This window comes from Calliopsis andreniformis, unplaced genomic scaffold (genome assembly GCF_051401765.1).
Source record: "Calliopsis andreniformis isolate RMS-2024a unplaced genomic scaffold, iyCalAndr_principal scaffold0325, whole genome shotgun sequence".
NCBI lineage: Eukaryota > Metazoa > Arthropoda > Insecta > Hymenoptera > Andrenidae > Calliopsis > Calliopsis andreniformis.
In genome coordinates, this window is record NW_027480734.1 from 187,976 (window position 1) to 206,637 (window position 18,662).

The 18,662-nt window shown below is 49.0% G+C and overlaps 3 protein-coding genes across 3 annotated transcripts; 1 reads left to right on the forward strand and 2 right to left on the reverse strand.

The window, feature by feature from the left end:
• Nucleotides 1–1,259: 1,259 nt before the first annotated feature.
• LOC143187809 (uncharacterized) lies at nucleotides 1,260–4,461 on the reverse strand. Its single transcript, XM_076392010.1, has 2 exons — nucleotides 4,414–4,461; nucleotides 1,260–4,370 (listed from the first exon to the last, which is right to left on the reverse strand). The coding sequence occupies exons 1-2, from the start codon at nucleotides 4,459–4,461 to the stop codon at nucleotides 1,260–1,262; spliced, it is 3,159 nt and encodes a 1,052-aa protein (XP_076248125.1).
• On the reverse strand, nucleotides 4,461–5,663 carry LOC143187810 (uncharacterized). The gene has a single exon (XM_076392011.1). The coding sequence runs from the start codon at nucleotides 5,661–5,663 to the stop codon at nucleotides 4,461–4,463; it is 1,203 nt and encodes a 400-aa protein (XP_076248126.1).
• Nucleotides 5,664–17,128: 11,465 nt separating this feature from the next.
• LOC143187811 (uncharacterized) lies at nucleotides 17,129–18,421 on the forward strand. The gene has a single exon (XM_076392012.1). It carries the CDS (start codon nucleotides 17,129–17,131, stop codon nucleotides 18,419–18,421), a length of 1,293 nt encoding a protein of 430 aa, XP_076248127.1.
• The last annotated feature ends 241 nt before the right edge of the window (nucleotides 18,422–18,662 follow it).

Below are 18,662 nucleotides of genomic sequence, written 5' to 3' on the forward strand. Positions count from 1 at the left end.
GAGTCGCAATTCGAATATACCGAGTTTATTGTCAACGCAACTGAATTTCCTACCGAAGGCGACCTTCGGTCGGTCACAGCACGTTAACGTACTGCGATTCTCGCGGACGAAACAATGCTTCGAAATTTAAATGTATTTTAAACATACCGCCCCCCTTGCACTGTCCGTGCAAAAGGAGTATCGGCAGCTTCAACACAAACACGACTCGGATCGCGAAACTTGAAGGACCAAGATTTCTGTAGGCGATCAAAAGAGAGAGAGCAAAGTACCGCAAGTGGAGTTCAATTGAGATGAACTCACTCACGGCGCTTCGCAAAAATTCAATCAAACAAAATTTAATTGAACTTACTTTGCACTAGGTTGAGAAAACCCTGGGTGGCCCCGGAGGAAACGCATCGACGTTTCGATTGCCACCCCGATGGCCGTTCGGGTCATCTGTTCCAAGGCCCCGGGCGGGTGTCGGGTTGCTCGTGCTGATGGGGGCGTCGGTGCTGGGGGCCTCGATCCGGCCGCGACGGTGGACGTTGGTTGACCGGCTGCGGGGGTGGCGACCCGCCGTTCCGCCCTCTTCCTCCGTCGTTTGTTGACCCCCTTGGAGGGGCCAGCCGAAGGGCCAGCCGAAGGGTCAGCCGAAGGGCCAGCCTGCTGCCTCGGTGCTGCAGGTCCTTCCTGCGGCTTCCCTTCCTGCTCTTTCCAGAGCAGGGACGTAAGCAGGCCCTCCTTATTCCATTTGACCAGATATCGTCCTCCCGTTGCCGGTATACGATATCGCCGGGTGGTGGTCGGTATATGCCCAGGAACTTTATATATTTCCGTCCCCAGCTTTAATTCCCAATCTTCCGGCGTGGGTGGTCCACTCGCGGGCGCACTTCCTTGGTCCGGCGGGGCGACGGTGGTGAGGGCCTCCTCGCCGATCCGCATGCAGCGGTCGAAGCTCGCCGATATTGCTTTATCGCTTGCCATTGTTGCTTGACTAATGATCGTCAACTGGTTACGATCGGATCAAATTTCGGCAGCGCCCGCGAGTTCGCGGGGGGCGCTCTTCCCTTGGAGAGAGAGAGAGAGAAGTACCTCATCTCTCCTCCCTGGACTGTCAAGGGGGCCGGGAGGCAAAGGGGGGTTCGTGACCGTTTGTCTTTTCAAATAGAACGGTTGCCCTCACCTTTGTCTCGTTCGGCCTTTACCGAATTTTGTCCGGTGTTTATTTCGCCTGCTCGACCTCGGCAACCGTCGCCGCGGCAGGCTCATCCACGGGTAACTTACACATCCTTGTAATCGGACGTATATGTGGACTTTGCTGTACGGACTTTTACCACCCGTACATTTTCGTCCTTACCCGGGAACACCTCCTCAATTCTCCCCATTTCCCACTGATTAGGGGGAAGAAGAGGATTCTGCACTAACACCAGATCCCCTGGTTGCAGTTGCAGTTGGGTGGTGCGCCACTTATAGCGATTTTGGAGGTGCGTGAGATAATCTCGCGTCCAGTGCCTCCAAAGCTGCTCGTGAAATTTTTGAATCGCTCTCCACCGCGATAGTCGCGAGAGTTTTTCGGTTTCCACCGATTGCAGCGGAATCGCATTTAGTGGACCTCCTGTCAGGAAATGTCCGGGCGTCGGAGGCGCATAATCATCTGGGTGGTCACTCAGGGGGGCGATCGGTCGCGAGTTGAGACTCGCTTCGATCTTGCAGAGAAGCGTCTGCATTTCCTCTCCCGTCGGCGTGAATTCACCCAGTGTGCGTTTTAAATGGTGTTTCACCGATTTTACGCCGGCTTCCTGCATTCCACCGAAATGAGGAGCGCTGGGGGGGTTAAACCTCCACCTTATCCCCATAGAGCTGCATTTGTTTTGCATTTCTGTGGAGGAAAACGCCTCACAGAACTGCTTACGTAACTCTCGAACGGCCCCAACGAAATTGGTGCCATTATCGCTAAAAATGCAAGACGGTATACCACGTCTAGCTACGAACCGATCGAGTGCAGCTAAAAACGCGCTCGTCGTGTAATCATGGACGAGCTCGATGTGGACGGCGCGCGTGGCGTAACAAACGAACACCGCGATGTACGCTTTGTGAGCCGTCTTTCCTCGACCAGCGGAGTCGCGGACACGGTAAGGCCCCGCGTAGTCCACTCCGCAGTTGTCGAAGGCCTTTGCAGGCCTGCAGCGTTCCGGTATCAAATGCTGCATTATTTGCGTGGAGGCGCTGCTTCGCCATCTCAGGCATCGCATGCATTTGTTTATAACCGTCTTCGCTGCGTTTCGGCAGCCGAGAATCCAGTAGCTCTGCCTCACAGTATGCAAGGTCAGCTGCAAGCCCCCGTGCAACGTATCCACGTGGCACTGCCGGATTATGAGTGTTGACACATAATGTTTCGGCAGTATTATCGGGTGCTTGGTTTCCCATGCAAGCGTCGCATTCTCCAGTCGTCCACCAACCCTCAAGACGTCATTTTCGTCGAGAAAAGGGTTTAGACTTTTTAGCGGAGATTTCTCAGGTATTCCTCGGCGTTTTTTCAAGCACCGGTACTCTTCTGAGAAATGCGTGCCTTGTATATGACGCACGATACGTTCAGTTGCGATTCGCAATTCTGACGCCTCGATTACTCGACTGTCGGGTGACCCCTGATCGGCGCGTGTCTGTTTTCGCCAGCGAAGACAATACGCCGTTACACGCAACAGTTTTCTCCACGTTTGAAATCGGAACAGAAATTTCCATTCCGGTTTCGGAGTCGTTACATGTGCATGCGCTATGCGCTTGCTTTCAGTGGTCTCCACGGAAGCTGGCATCGCTGGCCACTCCACTTCCGGTCCGCTCAGCCACCCTGGTCCAAACATCCACAGTCTCGACTGCAGAAAATCTGCAGCCTCTATCCCACGCGAATTTAAATCCGCGGGATTTGAGCGTGTTGGAACGTAACGCCATTCAGCGCTCGGAAGAGACGTTTGGATTTTTGACACGCGGTTGGCTACCACAACCGTCCATGTCGATGGGTGTTTTTTAAGCCAAGCGAGGGCGATCGTAGAATCTGTCCAACAGACAACACGATCGATCGGCAGTGAGAGCGACTTTCTCAGATGCACGATAAGCTCAGCGAGCAGTACGGCCCCGTTCAATTCAAGAACTGGGATCGACTGCGTTTTGATCGGAGCCACTCGCGTTTTTGCCATTAGAAGTGATGTAAACACTTCATTGTTCACCGTCGTCACTCTCAAGTAGGTGACGGCGGAATAGGCAGCGAGTGATGCGTCACAAAATCCATGGAGCTCCACAGAGATTGCATCGGCTCCATATCGGATCCATCTGGGTAATTTCCAATCGTTCAATCTGTTCCAATCGACACAAAATGTGTTCCACATTTTGAGCGTCTCCGCGGAAACGTGCTCGTCCCACTGGATTTTTTCCAGCCACTGGGCTTGCATCAAAATTTTCGCACGGATCATAACTGGCGAAAGCCAGCCGAAGGGATCGTACAGTTTCGCAATCTCCGAAAACAAAGTGCGCTTTGTTATCGGTGTTGCAGACGGTTGAAACCGTTGCAGATTGAAGTAGAAAAAATCTCCAGATGGTATCCATCGCAGACCGAGTACCTTTAATTCTGAATCGTCAAACAAATTAAGGTCGACTGCGTGTGAGTGCGAGCTCTGTGGAATATTTCGTAACAAATCTGACGAATTTCCAGCCCACTTGCGAAGGTTAAATCCACCTCGCTGTAGGAGCTCGCACGTTTGTTTACGGATTCTCTCCAACAACGGTTTGTCGGGAGCTCCCATAAACACATCATCTACGTAGACGTCCTTCTCGAGGACAGGCGCGGCGAGCGGGTACCGGTCGCCGTCCTGTTTTTTCAGCTCGAGAAGTGTTCGCATCGAAAGGTATGGAGCGCACGCCGTACCGTATGTGACGGTATTCAACTCGTAAGCGATAAGTCGCTCGGTCGAGGGGGTGCGCCATACGATGCATTGAAAACGACGATCCTCTTTAGCTACGAGAATTTGTCGAAACATCTTCTCGATATCCGCTACTAACACGTATTCGTACAGACGCCACCGCGTTAATACGGCGGTGATATCAGTCTGTAATTTTGGACCTACGTGGAGGAGGTCGTTCAGCGAGCGTCCGCCCGCTGTTTTGCTGGAGGCGTTAAACACGACGCGCAGCTTCGTCGTAGCGCTCTCCGTGCGAATAACCGCTCGGTGAGGGATATAGAGTCGCATGTTATCGACTGACTCGAGCCGAGTCATATGATTTAACGACTCGTATTCAGTGAGAAACTCACTGTATTCCTTCACGAGGGTTTGGTTCAGGTCCAGTTTTCTCCTCAACCTTGTCAACGCGGAGAGAGCTATTGGGAGAGAATCGCCCAACAGCTCGTCCGGGTTCGAATGGTTAAAAGGCAACCGAACTATAAACCTTCCCGTCGCATCTCGCGCGACGGTTTTTACGAAGTGCTCTTCGCATTAGTCCTCGGCTTTAGTGTTCACCAAGGTCGAGGGCACCTCCTCTATCTCCCAGAATCGCCGTATCGCCTTGTCCAACGATTCAAGGACGCTGCAGTGCAGCGTCCTCACGGGATTTGGGGAAGAGTTTGCTGCGTCGATCGGCCCAGACAGGATCCAGCCCAAGGCCGTCTCCTGTGCGATCGGTCCTGTTTTGTTTATTCGACGGAATCCTCGTCGAATAATACTGGCGTATACCTCTGCACCGATGAGCACCTCAATAGGTCGATCAGATGCAGGGTCTGGATCTGCAAGCGTCAGTTCACTTAAAATCTCAGCATCTGAGATGCGAACCGACGGTGGAACGTAGGACGTAATTTTCGGGACGATGTATGCACTTGTGCGGAACGCCTGTGCAGTGCACCGTGTTGACCCGAATCTAATGTCCGCGCTGTGCGTAATCTCATGGGTCTTTCCGCCCCCCAAGCCGGTTACCATGGCTTGGGTTTTCCTTCGCGCGAGTCGTAGATCATTCACCAGACTCGCTGTTATGAAGGAGGCCTCAGATCCCTGATCAATGAGTGCACGCGCGATACGCGACGTACCTCCCTTTCCATAGACTCGCACATCAGCTGTCGCCAGAAACACAGATCCCGTTACGCTCTCTGTCGCACCACAGTGAGACGTAACGTTGTCGGCTGACGTAGAAGCACGAGAATTCGTGTTTACGTTTGCCTGTACAGGACTGCGCGCAGGACCGTTGCTCCGTCCCGCTTCCCGCTTGCCCTGATTTGGCTTGTTCGTCGTACGACGGTTACTTGTGCCGACTTTCTGTGTATCGAAGTGCAGGATGGTATGATGCCGTCCGTTACACTGTTTACATGACACGCTGGTTCGACAGTGTGTCACCGTGTGCGTTGACGCCAAGCAGTTTATACAATACTGATTATTCTTCATGTATTGAAACCGCTGTTCCGGCGAAAGTGTCTTGAACTTTTTGCACGTAGCAACTACGTGCGGTTGTTCACAAAACACGCACTTTTCGGGAGTAGGGGGAGCATTCCCGACCACGGCGTTATGCTGCCGTATGCGAGATTTCGGCGTGACTTCCGCCTTTGCGTTGCATCGTTGGTGTTCCAATGCCACCAACGCGCGCTCCTGTCCGTCGAGGAACTTCATCATGTCGTCAAACGACGGGAAGTCCGTGTCCGATTGGATAGACATTTCCCACTCCCACTGCAGGGCTGCTTCCAGCTTCTCTTTTATGAGAATGACCAGCACGTCACTCCACTCTTTAGTAGGGCGCCCCAATCTCTTGAGCGCAGCGAGCGTCTGTCTCCAGCTCACTGTGACTTGCTGGAAGCTGGGTAGACCGCCTTTTTTTTATCATTCTCAGCTTCCGTAAGGTCTCAAGAAGCTGAGTGATAATTGTGCGTGGGTTCCCGAATCGTTTCTTCAGGGCGTCCCACGCCTCGCTGAAATTGCGATCCGCAATTTCAAATTCGGCGATCGTCGCGAGAGCCTCACCTTCCAAGCACGCGTTCAAATATTGCAACCGTTGTGCGTCGGACAACCGTTGGTTATTCTTCACGCCAGCGGTGAATAGATCCTCAAAGTGTCTCCACTTTCTGGAATCACCGCTGAACTTTGGAAGGCTTTGCTTAGGCAACTCGACTGGAATCTGCGTGTTGTCAAAGCCGGCACCCTCGGCTTTACGTTGGTTAATACCCAACTCAACCCGCTCCTTCGCTTCGACCAGTTGTGCGATTTCAGCCATTAGGAAATCCTGGACCTCGTGGAACGTGTCCTCGGCGTCCTGAAGCACCTCCTGATCGAAGAAGGGTATACCTTTACGGTGATGGAGGGGAATGCCCTGTTTGAGACGACTAACTCGCTCGAGCACGTCCCTCCACACTTCCGTGGCATAGTTTAGCTTTTCTTTCAGGAGGAAGATAGTAAAACTACTTCGTCCTTTCTTCTTCAGATTCGTCACGAGTCGGGTCAAACCTCTGACTCGCGAGACGATATCCTCCATGTCACTCTCGAGGCTGGGCGAAAGCGCCTGTGCTCTTTGGGGAGTGGACATGGTGGTACGGTTCGAGAGGTAAACGCTACTCGAAATTCGACCTGAAGAGAAGCTAATACAACTTTTCCTTGCCCTTTCTCAACCGAATCCGGCTCGAAGGACCTTATGTTAGAATCGCTGAAAATTTAGGGATCTAACGGGGTCCGGATTGGGTGGTTGAGAGAAGGGTGTCAAGAAAAAAAATTGTACACTTAATCAAATTTAAGTCGGCCCTAAAAAGGGCTTAAATACGACGTTTATTGAGTAAGTAGGTTCGGGGGTCTTCAGCCAAAACCTTGGGGAAGGGTCCCTTAGACTGACGCCGGCTGGTGTCCCTTAGCGACGCTGGCGTCTGGAAAAGAAAAGAGCGGCGACACCGCACTGGTCAGCTAGCGTATTGCTTTCAAGCCAAACCGTTGTCTTCCCGACTCCAGGCTTCGAAACGAGCCTACGTGGAGGGGGGAGCAGTACCTTGACGTATCGTTAAGGTAATGTAGTGGACTGTAATACCGACGTTTCTTCGCTCTGAAGAAAGCGTCGGCAGACGAGTGTGCAGAGAGGAGGGATCCTCCTTTTCTCTGCTCAACCTGCCTTCCAAGAAGGCTTGCCTCGTGCGAATCACGGTTGTAAGCCGAGATTCGCGAGCGTTCGACCCTCGGTACTAGCTTTAGCTAGCCTTGGCGGCGGATAAAGGCCAGAGGTTGTAGCACTCACCGTTCACCGCAACGTACGCATCTATTCGTCGTACGCGGGCTGCTACTAAACGGGTGATACAACACGGGCAACGCAGAGGTGATACACTTACGTTTACCCTCTCTGTTGGTGCCAATATCGGGGCTCAACCAAGAAGAGGTCTTGATTGCTCCTCCGACGAATAGCAAGCTCAGGGAATCGAGGTGGCCACCGATTCCAAGAGCGCAGTTACTCGTCTTTTAAATTTATCGCGACTAAACAATCGCTTTTCCTTCGCACGTGTAATACGTGGTTCTCGAAGGGAGCTATGGCGAGCTGTAGTGCGATAATACAGCGTAGAAGGCGTCCAGAGCTAAGGAACTTGGTGCCCAAATTTCCTGACTCAGTAGATTCTTCTATAATGCTGTTCCTTGCTACCGTGCGAGCGTTCGGTGCAAAACTGACTTCGACATGCGAGCGCGAGACGCTCCGCGAAAATCGCGGAGTCCCCGAAAATCCGCTACGCGGCGCTCGCCTATCATTGTCTCTCTTTGTCTAATGTACCGATTTTGCTCTCTCTCTTTGTCAGGCTCCGATACCCCCACTCGTTATCGGGCCTGAGATTCAAACAGCTGATCGTAATCGCTCACCTGTTCGAACTTCAACCGCATCGGATGAAAAACGAGTCGCAATTCGAATGTACCGAGTTTATTGTCAACGCAACTGAATTTCCTACCGAAGGCGACCTTCGGTCGGTCACAGCACGTTAACGTACTGCGATTCTCGCGGAGAAACAATGCTGCGAAATTTAAATGCATTTTAAACAGAGCACAATGTAAATAAAGGACAAACGATAAGCTCTTGTAAGAGCTAGAGAAAGAAAGAATGTGAAAAAAAAAAAATATAATAATAATAATAGCATATATGTAACAGTTGGTGTAGATAAGAGTATATATATACAGGTAGTAGTATGACAAATACTAATAAATAGTAAATAAGAGAGCGTACAGGGAAGTAGGGATAGGAACAAACAAGCGTGCGATTGGTATAGAGGACAATTAGAAAAGAGAAAGGTATGCGTGTGTATAATAATACAATAATATGAAAAATACAAATAAATAGGGAAAGAGAGGGCGTAAAAGGAGTAGGAGCAAATGAACGAGCGATCGATAGGAATAAGTAGGGTGAAAATACAGCAAGAGAAAAGAAGGTAAATGAGAGAGAGCATATTAATAATAAGTGAGGAAGAGAGGTATGTTACAGATGGAGAGAGGAGAAAATGACAAAAGGAGAACGAAAGGAGAAAAAGGACAAGACTAGAAGCCAAGGAAGCAGCGGAAACATGGAGTAAGGTGTGATCCGTGGAGTTAACCGGATCACTCCCTGAGGGTAAGGTCTAAACGGAGAGTCTAACTGGGTGGCGGCCGAAAGGGCCCTCACTAAGTTAAGATCATCCTGAGGGATGATAGGATCGGAAGGATCCTGGGGGGACTCACGGATAGGGGCGAGGTCGGGGCCCCTGTCAACACTTATAACGAACAGAGCGAGGATCGGAAGGCGAATGTAAGAATAAAACTAAGTAAATGTTTACAGCTAAACCGAAGGAGGATGGAGAGAGAAAAGGGCCTGCAGGAAGGGAAGGAAGGAAGCAGGGGACGAGTCAAATGGAGAGCAGAATGCGAGAAAAGGAGCAACAGCAAGGATCAGGAAATGGAAATCAGGGAAAGGACTGCGGGGAGAAAGGAGAGCAGCCGGAAGGAACAGGAGAGGAAATGGAAAAGAAGAAGAAATTAGATCATATTGTACAAAAGATTAATGTAATTTGTAGAAAGAGAAAGAGGAGGAGAAGTATATTAGGAACGGTTAGATAGATAGAAGAAAAAAAAAAAAAGCTTCTTTTTTCTTTAAAACAAATTTAGAGATTGAAAAAAAAAAGATATATATACACAAAATGTATAGGCACAAGTAGGAAATGTAAATAGAACAATAGATGAATAAATAAATAGGATGAGTAGATGATGAAATAAAACGAAACGAGAAATCGGTTATGAACTGTTAGAAATAGAAACAGAGATATGATAATTGCAAAACTGAAATGGTTAATTAGATCGAGACAATAAATTATGGCGAGACATAGATGTAAACGTGATTGAATGAAAATAGAATATGACGAATAGGTAAATAGCAAAATAGAATGAGAATACGAAATGAATGAGAATATAGGATGGAATACGAATAAGATACGAGTTAAATGAATAAACAAGCGAATAGAATCAAAACTTACGAGAATGTAACCTGTATAAGGAAGAGAAATAGATAAGGAGTGTTGAGGAATAAATAAACACAGATTTTAGCAGAATGTCATATAAGCAAATTTTGAACATACCTTGATAAGTAGATATACAAAACAAAACATAGAAAGGTAGGGTGCACAACGGGAGAGTAAAGAGAGATACCTTGCACTAGAGTCAAAAGTATCCTAAGCGAAACTGGGCCACATCTAAGCAGCAATGCCGAAGAATAGGCAAGGAGTAGCGAATGTGTCCGAATCCGCGGGACAATCTAGCTTCAGAGCGAACCTCTGTGGGGAGGCAGAGCATAGATCTAGATGACTCCCGATCCTCGCGAATCACCTGCTCCATAGTTAAACTGTAAAAGGCGAAACATAGCAGCAGGGGAGGGTCCACAGTTATCCGAGACGGCTCGTCCCATAGTTCCTTGGAAACATAGAACATAGGGACAAGGAGTCTGTCCATGAAATACTCTCTCTACTTAACATACGTTGTGCATCCTAGAACGCAAAAGAAATGGAAACGGCGAGCCGTCTGACGGGGAGCCAATTCCAAGATTACCTGTCCGAAAGGATATGGGGATTCCGTAAGGAAATACCTTCCGGAAAAGGAAGAAGTACAGAGGCCGGAGATGAGGAAGGTTTACACCTCATCTCAGCACTGTAGCGATTCAACGAACGAGCTGCGAATTCTGAGATCGGAAGCCTCCAGGGGAACGGTAGGTAGATACAGGGACCTAGAGGAGCTAGAGCATAAGGGAGTAAAAGCACGCGAGAGGGTGGGGGATGAGAGGGTTGGGGATCAACGCCGTGGGGTGAGGGGATCTAGAACTGCTTATCCGTCAATGGGTGGGGGGGGGGGGGGGGGCTTTCTGCGTCTCTGGGCATAAGGGGGGTGGGAGGGTAGATTCTGGGAAAAAGAGACGCGTCAAAAACACTGACGGAGCTGATATCGTCAATAGTTTGATCGACAGACGAATCGTCATTAGATCGATGAGACGATTTCGGCGAAATTCAACTGACTCGACAACGGTGAGGGTGGGGGGAAGATTAGTTGAGGGGGGTAGGTACCAGGATAGCTGGTCCTAGGGTGCGCGCACGGGGAACTTTGTGTGTAACGTAGGTTAGCTTAGGGAGGCTTCAATCGAGGACGAATTCGCAGCGATCTGGTGCAAGCCAAGATCGGGTCCTTAGCAGGACTCGAATGCGTGTGAGAAGTCCGGGGGACCCAACGTCTTATACCACCTTTAGCTACGAATAGGGAGGAACTATGGCACGGACTTCGACGAAGGCGTACCCCCGGCCGAAGGCACACCCTGCGTAGGCCCGGGCCAGTAAAGCAGGGGCGAAACGGAGGCTGGGGCTGAGGGTAGGAACGGGTTATTGCCTCCATGCTTCGGCGTGAAGTCGGACGTTGTAGTCTGATAGTGGCCTGGGAGTCACACCGGTGATCACTCCCCCCGTTGACAGTCAGCATAATCAGCATAATCAGCATAGGTCTGGGTTAGGTCTGGGTTAGGTCTGGGGACTTAAGGACTGGAAGGGTCTTCCTGGTACTCAGTTGTTCGTTGTACTCACCATGGTGCTTCGACGAACTGGGTATCGGGTCGAAAACCCCGATGGAACTGATGTTCTCCTATATCCGGGTGGTTAGCAGGTTCCCTGTAGGATACTCACCTGAGGGCTCCATCTTCTGGCTTCGGCTGGGTGGATGCTGGTCTTGGGCGTTCTCCCTGGGGCCCACCGGGTGGACTGGACTCGTATAGAGTGCACTCCGCCCGGTGGGCCTGGGGGTGAGCCGCCCACGGCTGGTATCTGTCTGGTCCCTGCTGGATGATGGCGTTCCGAGGGTGCGTTCGTATGGGTACTTACCTGTGACACTTACCTGGTGCGGAGAACTTCGGTGAAGTTGGGGGCCCAACTGGTCCAAATCCTCACACTCCACCTCCTCGTGGTGGTCCCTGGGTTTCTGTTGTGGGTTATCTGGCTGGTGGTCCTGGTCCTGGGTCCTTTGGGTCCTGGTTCTAGGCTGGGTCCTTCGGGTCCTGGTCCTGGTCCTGGGTCCTCTGGGTCCTGGTCCTGGTCCTCTGGTTGGTGATGCCTGCAACAGAAAGCGAACGGGGTGAGGGGTAAACGCCTAAAGCTAAGGTCCCTAGCGGGTGCCGAAAGCTGCATGGCCGGGGTGGCGTTAAAGAGCCCGGTCACGAGCCTGCTATCACACACGCGCGCACACATACATGCACACACACACACACTTACAAGTACACTACACTTACCTGTCACATTCGCGCGCCGCTCACACACATACACACACACACGCACACACATCGGTCCCCGCCTGGTTGGCCCGCTACCGCCTGTGTCTGCGGGTCCCCAGTGTAAGGGATAGATGTTAACACTCACACACATACACTACCTCACATACACCTTGACGAGTAGGCGGTCATTGGGTGCTCCATCCGGCAAATGGGCAACGATGAGTGGTACACCCAATGACAATAGGAAAGGGCCGCTGCCGGGGGATCGCCCGGGCCCACGCGTACCCAGCGGCGCGTGCGACAGTGAGTTAGCTGGGGGTAGTAGCTTGACCAGGCGGGGCTCTATCTCAAATATTGCTACAGCCGATGTTATAGTGACAGGTGTGTGTCAGACTGGGCAGGAAAAGACGGCCCATGAGGAGATTTTGCTCCTGCGAGATCGTCCTGAACTAAGTATTGAGTGGGCGGCCCAAGTCGGTAAGCGAAATATGAGTCTGATAAAGGTGTGCGAGCCTGAGTCTTCTGGCAAAGATCCGAATACAATGCAGGGACATAAAGTACCCGTTGTAGTCATCAGTAAAGACGAAATAAATCGTGCCGAACAGAGGGCCATTGATGATTCCCCTAATGCGGGTAGAACAGGAGGTACGAGTCCGGTTGGCGAAAATGACTTCAGGATAGGACGTGAGATGCGCCCAAGATCTTATAGCGAGGTTTTACCATCGAGACCTACTGAAGTTAGGCTAGGAGAGGATGGTGTTAATAAAAAGAGGGCATTTGCCACTCCTAAGAGTGAGGTTAAATCGAGGAGCCATACTAAAACCCAGGCCCCGCGTACTGGGCACACAGTGGATATTGTTGTTCCTACGGTGACACCCAATACAGGAAATATGAATGTGGACAGTGGTGGCCCTTTGAAGGAGGGTATCCAGAAGGCCTGTAGCGTGGTTACTATGGCTATCCTTAACGCTCAAAAACTTGAGGAAGACATCATTAGGAACCACAACATTAAAGAGGAAGTTAAAGACCTTTGTCGTGTAAATACCAATCAGTGGATCCTGGTTAAAAACGTTATTTTTAACATCAAGGCCTACAAAGACGAAGAGGAGTTTTGCATCAAGAAGCAAATAGAAGACCTTAATGATAGGTGCGATCGGCTGGAGAGAGAGAGGAAGATTCTCTCTCAAGAGAGAACAAAATGGAAAGTAGAACTCGAGGATAAAACTAGAGAGATTGAAGAAATTAAAAACGGTTCGAGACACATTAAAAAAGAGTTAGAACAGAGAGATGAAGTAATTAAAAACCTAAAAGACGATATTGAAAGGATAAAAAGTGAAAGAGTCCAATGGGAAAGCGATAATGCTAACGATAAAAATGAGCTTAAAATTATGGACACAGAAGAACAATATCGACCTAAACAAATACACCAGAGCAATAAATACGCGGATATAAGCGATAAATACGCGGATAAAAGTAATACAGATGCAGATAAAGACGATAAATACGCGGATAAAAGTAATAAATACACGGATAAAATTGTAAACAAAACCAACAATATGAGACACCATCAAGTTAAAATCTTGGAAGATAAAAAAGTTGACCATCGAATCAAGATAATGGAAAATAAACAAATTCCGTATAAAAATAAGAGGAAAATCCGTACACCACCCCAAAATGATAGGGAAAAGAGATTACGTAATCGGGATGTGTATGATAGTGATGATACGCTAAACTCGGCCTCGGACCTAAGAGTGGTAGGTCCTGATAAAGGAACCACGACTGAGGGCGAAAGGACCGAAGGAGAGACGACGGGGGAAGAGTATGAGGATAACAAGGAAAGGAACGGGAGATGGATCACGGTTTCTAGGGAAAGGAGAGACAATGGATATAGGGATAGGGATGTGGATGGAAGGAAAAGTGGTCCTGCGGGAAGGATAACTGGAGAAGGGAAGGGAGATAGGATGGCCAGGAAGAGACGTCCCCCTCCTAGACCTGAGGCCGTGCTTGTTAAAACCGAACAAGGTCAAACATATGCTGACCTATTTAGGCAGATCACGCAAAAGACGGTTCGTAAATTAGACGGACTGAAAGCGGTCAAAAAATGGAGATCTGGTGATCTTATTATGGAACTTGACGATAGTGCCAACGCTGATGAGGTAAGAGGCATGATCGAAGGAGCCATTGGTCAAACTGAGAAGATAAAGACCCTTAGACCTAAGGTCTCGGTGGAAGTAAGAGACCTTGATCCTATCGTGACTGGCGAAGAAATAATAGAGAAATTGGCCGAAAATTATGACATACCCGAAAAGAGGTATCTAAGTCTGCGGCTCTTAAGAGAGACAAATAGTGGCCAAAGGATAGCAGTTGTTGAAATACCGACCAGGTGTGCTACTAAGGTCAAAGACAATGACAAAGTCAAGATCGGCTATGCGGTAGCCAGGATTAGAATAATGCCTCAGGTGCGGAGGTGCTTCAGATGCCATGCACTGGGACATATCTCATGCCAATGTGACCTCAAGACCAGGGGTAATGAGATCTGCCGTAAATGTGGCATGGATGGCCACAATATAGGGCTGTGTAAGGCGCCGGCTCGGTGTCGATTGTGTGTACTGGCTGGTGTGCCTGAGAATAGAGTTGGTCACGTTGCCGGGGCCCTAAATTGCCCCCAGTATAAATTGGCGGTCCGGAGTGTATTGACATATTCGCGGAATTAAGGTGCCTCCAGATTAACGCGAATCATTGCCGCTTAGCACACGATCTTTTAGTACAGACGGCATATGAATACAGAGTCGATGTTGTCGCCGTTCAGGAACCCTTGTTTAACCCGGGCAATTGGTTAACTGACGAGAAGTGTACTGTTGCCCTTTGGTTTACAGGTATAAATGGTGTAAGACCAAATGAGGATCTCACTGTTTGTAAAGATGGTATGGTTTTTGCATCTATAGGTGAGATTTACGTTGGTAGTGCTTATGTTTCGCCCAACTCTGGCAAAAGAGATTTCGTGAGATTCCTTGATAATTTTCATGTTCTTAAGAGTACTGTTGGTCGCCGTGTGTTGGTTATGGGTGACTTTAACTCTAAGTCCCCGGCCTGGGGTTCTTCTGTCATGGACGAGCGTGGTTCTGCCCTTTCTGAGGTGTTATGGTTGAATGGCCTGCATCCTATTGTTACGGCTGGTGGTTACACCTTTTCCAGGGGTAGCAAAAAATCAAAGATTGACTTTGCGTGTGCGGATAAAATAACTTTCGATAGAACGAGGGTCAGTAGGACCCTGGATAAGGATTCTGGGTCTGACCACCTATATCTATTCCATGTGATCGGAAGATGTGCGGAGACGTTTCGAGGTGGTTTTAGTGCGATTTGGAATACTAAAACGGTAAATACTGACCTTATGAAGACTACTTATATGAAGTATGTGGCGCACATACCTATAGGCGAGCCGATGGATGAGGCTATGAGCAGAGAATTCCTTAGAACAATCCCACTTGTATGTGACGCCTCAATGAGAAGGATTGGGCTAGGGTCACCTAGAAGTGCGAAAATTAACAACTGGTGGAACCCTGAGATAAGTGAGCTCAGGAAAATATCTAATAGGGCCAGGAAGGCGGCTCAGAAGGCGACCAAAAGTAAGGATGTCAAGGCCGATGAGTTTACCGCCGCATTTAAAATAGCGAGAAGAAACCTGAGAGTTGCTATTATTAAAAGTAAAGCTAAAGTCTGGAACGATTTGTGTTCCACGTTGAAACATGATGTGTGGGGTAGACCATATAAGGTGGTAACTAAATATGTAAAGGCTAGGAAACCTCTACCTCAGTTGTGTGAAGCTGGTCTTGGTTTCCCTGATCCGGCTGAGGATTATACTGACCAGTGGTTTATTGATAGAAGCTTTACTCCAGTAACTGGTCCGGATGTTATGGAGGCTGCGATGCTGATGAAGACTAATAAGGCTCCTGGTCTAGATGGAGTTCCACCAATCGTGGTGAAAGGGTTAGCCAACTTTGACCCCTTGAGAATGGCTGGTTTCTTTAATTCCCTCTTGCGTAAGGGTTCTTTGCCTGTTGAATGGACCACGTCTCGGGTTACTTTACTGCAAAAAGAAGGAAAGGACCCAGGTAAACCTAATGCATATCGGCCACTAAGTGTCATTGGCGCAGACATTAAGCTATTTGAGTATGTCCTTAAGAAAAGAATTGTTGATTTCTTGGGACCTAAAATTTTTGCGGATAACCAGTTTGGTGCACGCCCGCGTAGGAGCACCATTCATGCCCTTATGGAGGTTAAGAAATTTGCGGAAACCGCCATCTTGAAAAATAAATTTGCGTGTCTTATAACTATTGATGTTAGGAACGCTTTTAATGCGTTACGATGGTCCAAAATTGCAGAAAATTTAAAATCCAGGAATTTTCCCTTTTATTTACGACAGATACTTAAAGGTTATTTTTCAAACCGTAAGATTGTGTATAACCTTACAAATGAGGAGAAGATCCATTTGGATATCTTTGCCGGGGTCCCGCAGGGCTCGGTATTGGGTCCTATAGTTTGGAACTTGGTTTATGATGAGGTTTTGTGTATGCAGGTGCCGAGTGGTGTTAGAATACTTGGTTACGTGGATGACATTGCCATCTTGATTGCTGATAGTAACTTGGAATCTATAAGAGAAAAAGCCACCTCAGTTATGTGTAATATTGAAGGTTGGCTGAGTGATGGTGGCCTTGGTTTGGCTAGTGAAAAAACTGAGATGGTACTGTTAAACCCTAAAAGAGTCCCTACAAGATTTTCCATAACTTTAGGTAACCATGAGCTTAGACCTAGTCATTGTCTCAAATATCTTGGTGTCGTAATTGATACGAAGAGGCACTTCAATCAAAATTTCGTTAACTCAACTAAAAGAGCTGTCAGACTGATTTCGGTTCTGAGCAGATTAATGCCGAATATTGCGGGACATACGGTTGATAGGAGAAAACTATATTATTATGTCCTTGAGCCTATTTTACTATATGGAGCGCCCATGTGGGCTGAAGCGGCTCAAATGTATAAGAATGTAATTCTTCTTAGGAGTGCCCAAAGGATTGGTCTGGGTTAGGTCTGGGTTACCGGTGGACTAACAACATGTTAACCACCAGGGAATTGCAAACCTCGAAAGGGGTAACGATTACGAAAGGTTTCGTGAATCGGGGCTGCCCCCAAGGGGGAATCCTGTCACCACTGTTATGGTGCTTGGCAGTGGATGGTCTCCTACACAAGCTTGAAAAGAGCGGTGTAACGGTATTGGCGTATGCCGATGATGTAACGTTCCTGGCAACGGGAAAGAATGAGTTAATTGTTACCAGTAGGGCAAGGAAAGCGCTGCTGGTGCTGGAGGAATGGTGCAGGAAAGACGGGCCTGTCGGTGAATCCAACTAAAATGGAGACGATCCTGTTCACGAGAAAGATAAACAGACCGGTCATCACGGATCTAAGGTATATGGGACAAGTATTGGAGTTCACGAAGGAGGTGAAGTACCTGGGAGTATTGCTGAATGAGAGGCTGACATGGAGAAAGCACGTCTTCAAACAGGTCAGTAAGGCTAAGGCAAATTTGGCAATGTTGGGCAGGGTGGTAGGTCCTACGTGGGGTCTCACACCGGCACCGACGAGATGGATGTACGAGGCGATCGTGCTTCCGAGGTTGATGTTCGGCAGCATCGCATGGTGGGAAGCGGCAAACATGAGGACGGTCAAGGACAAGCTGGACGGGCTACAAGGGGTGGCGCTAAAAAGAATCCTAGGTACATTAAGTACAACACCCACAAGGGCAGCAGAGGTGGTGGCGGGAATAGAACCACTGGATATCAAAATTAAGACGCTTGCACTGAAAATGGCACACAGGCTAGTGACATGGAACGTGTGGAAGGAAAGAGACTTCGGCCATAGCTCCATACTGAAAGTGGAAGGAAGTGAAACCGTAAGGGAATTAGTAAGTATGAGACAGGACAACAAAACTCTGGAATTTATGTTTCAGAGGAGGTTTCAGATTCAGGTCGGTAGCAAGGTGAACTGGAAGGATAAGAAGAAGGGTATGAAAGGGTTCCACCAGATATGGTATACGGACGGCTCCAAAAAGGAAGGCGTCACAGGGACAGCCTGGACAAACGAGGATGGCACGGACAAGAAGGTACTGAAATTAGGGAAACTGGCAACGGTCTTCCAAGCGGAGGTAATGGCGATCCAAGATTGCGCCGAAATGTTGATGGAAAGGGATACCAGGCAAAAGAGAATCGCTATATGTTCGGACAGCCAGGCAGCGCTGAAGGCGTTGAGCAAGCCGGCGCACAAGTCGATATCGATCATGGAATGCAAGAAGAGGTTAAACGACCTGACAGGGAGAGGAAATAGAATTGTGCTAATGTGGGTACCGGGGCACGAAGGAATCGAAGGGAACGAAATGGCAGATAAGCTGGCGAACGAAGGGTCGGATGAAGTTCCAATGGGAGCAGAACCATATCTGGCGATGTCAATACTTACGGTAAAGACGGCAATCAAGGAATGGGCAATGGAACAGAGGAAAAGGAGATGGGAAGAAACGGAAGGATGCAGGGAGGCGAGGGAGATGCTGGGAGGAGAGCCGGGCTACAAATATGCAAAGAATTTGATTGCGATGGATAGAGGGAAATGCAGGCTGATGGCAGGATTGTTAACGGGGCACGCGCAGCTATAGCTCCACCTGACGAGAATGAAACAGATGGAAGACAGGATGTGCAGCTTCTGCGAGAGAGAAGAGGAGAGCAGCGCGCACATCATATGTAGGTGTCCAAGACTCATGGAAAGTGAAAAGTATGAAGTTGGATAAACTAGCAAAATTCATGCTAGAAGTAAACCCCTGGAAGCGACCGGGGTAAGGTAAACCAAGGGTTACCGTTAACGGAGAGTCCAAATAGGTGGTGGCTTCCACCGTAAGG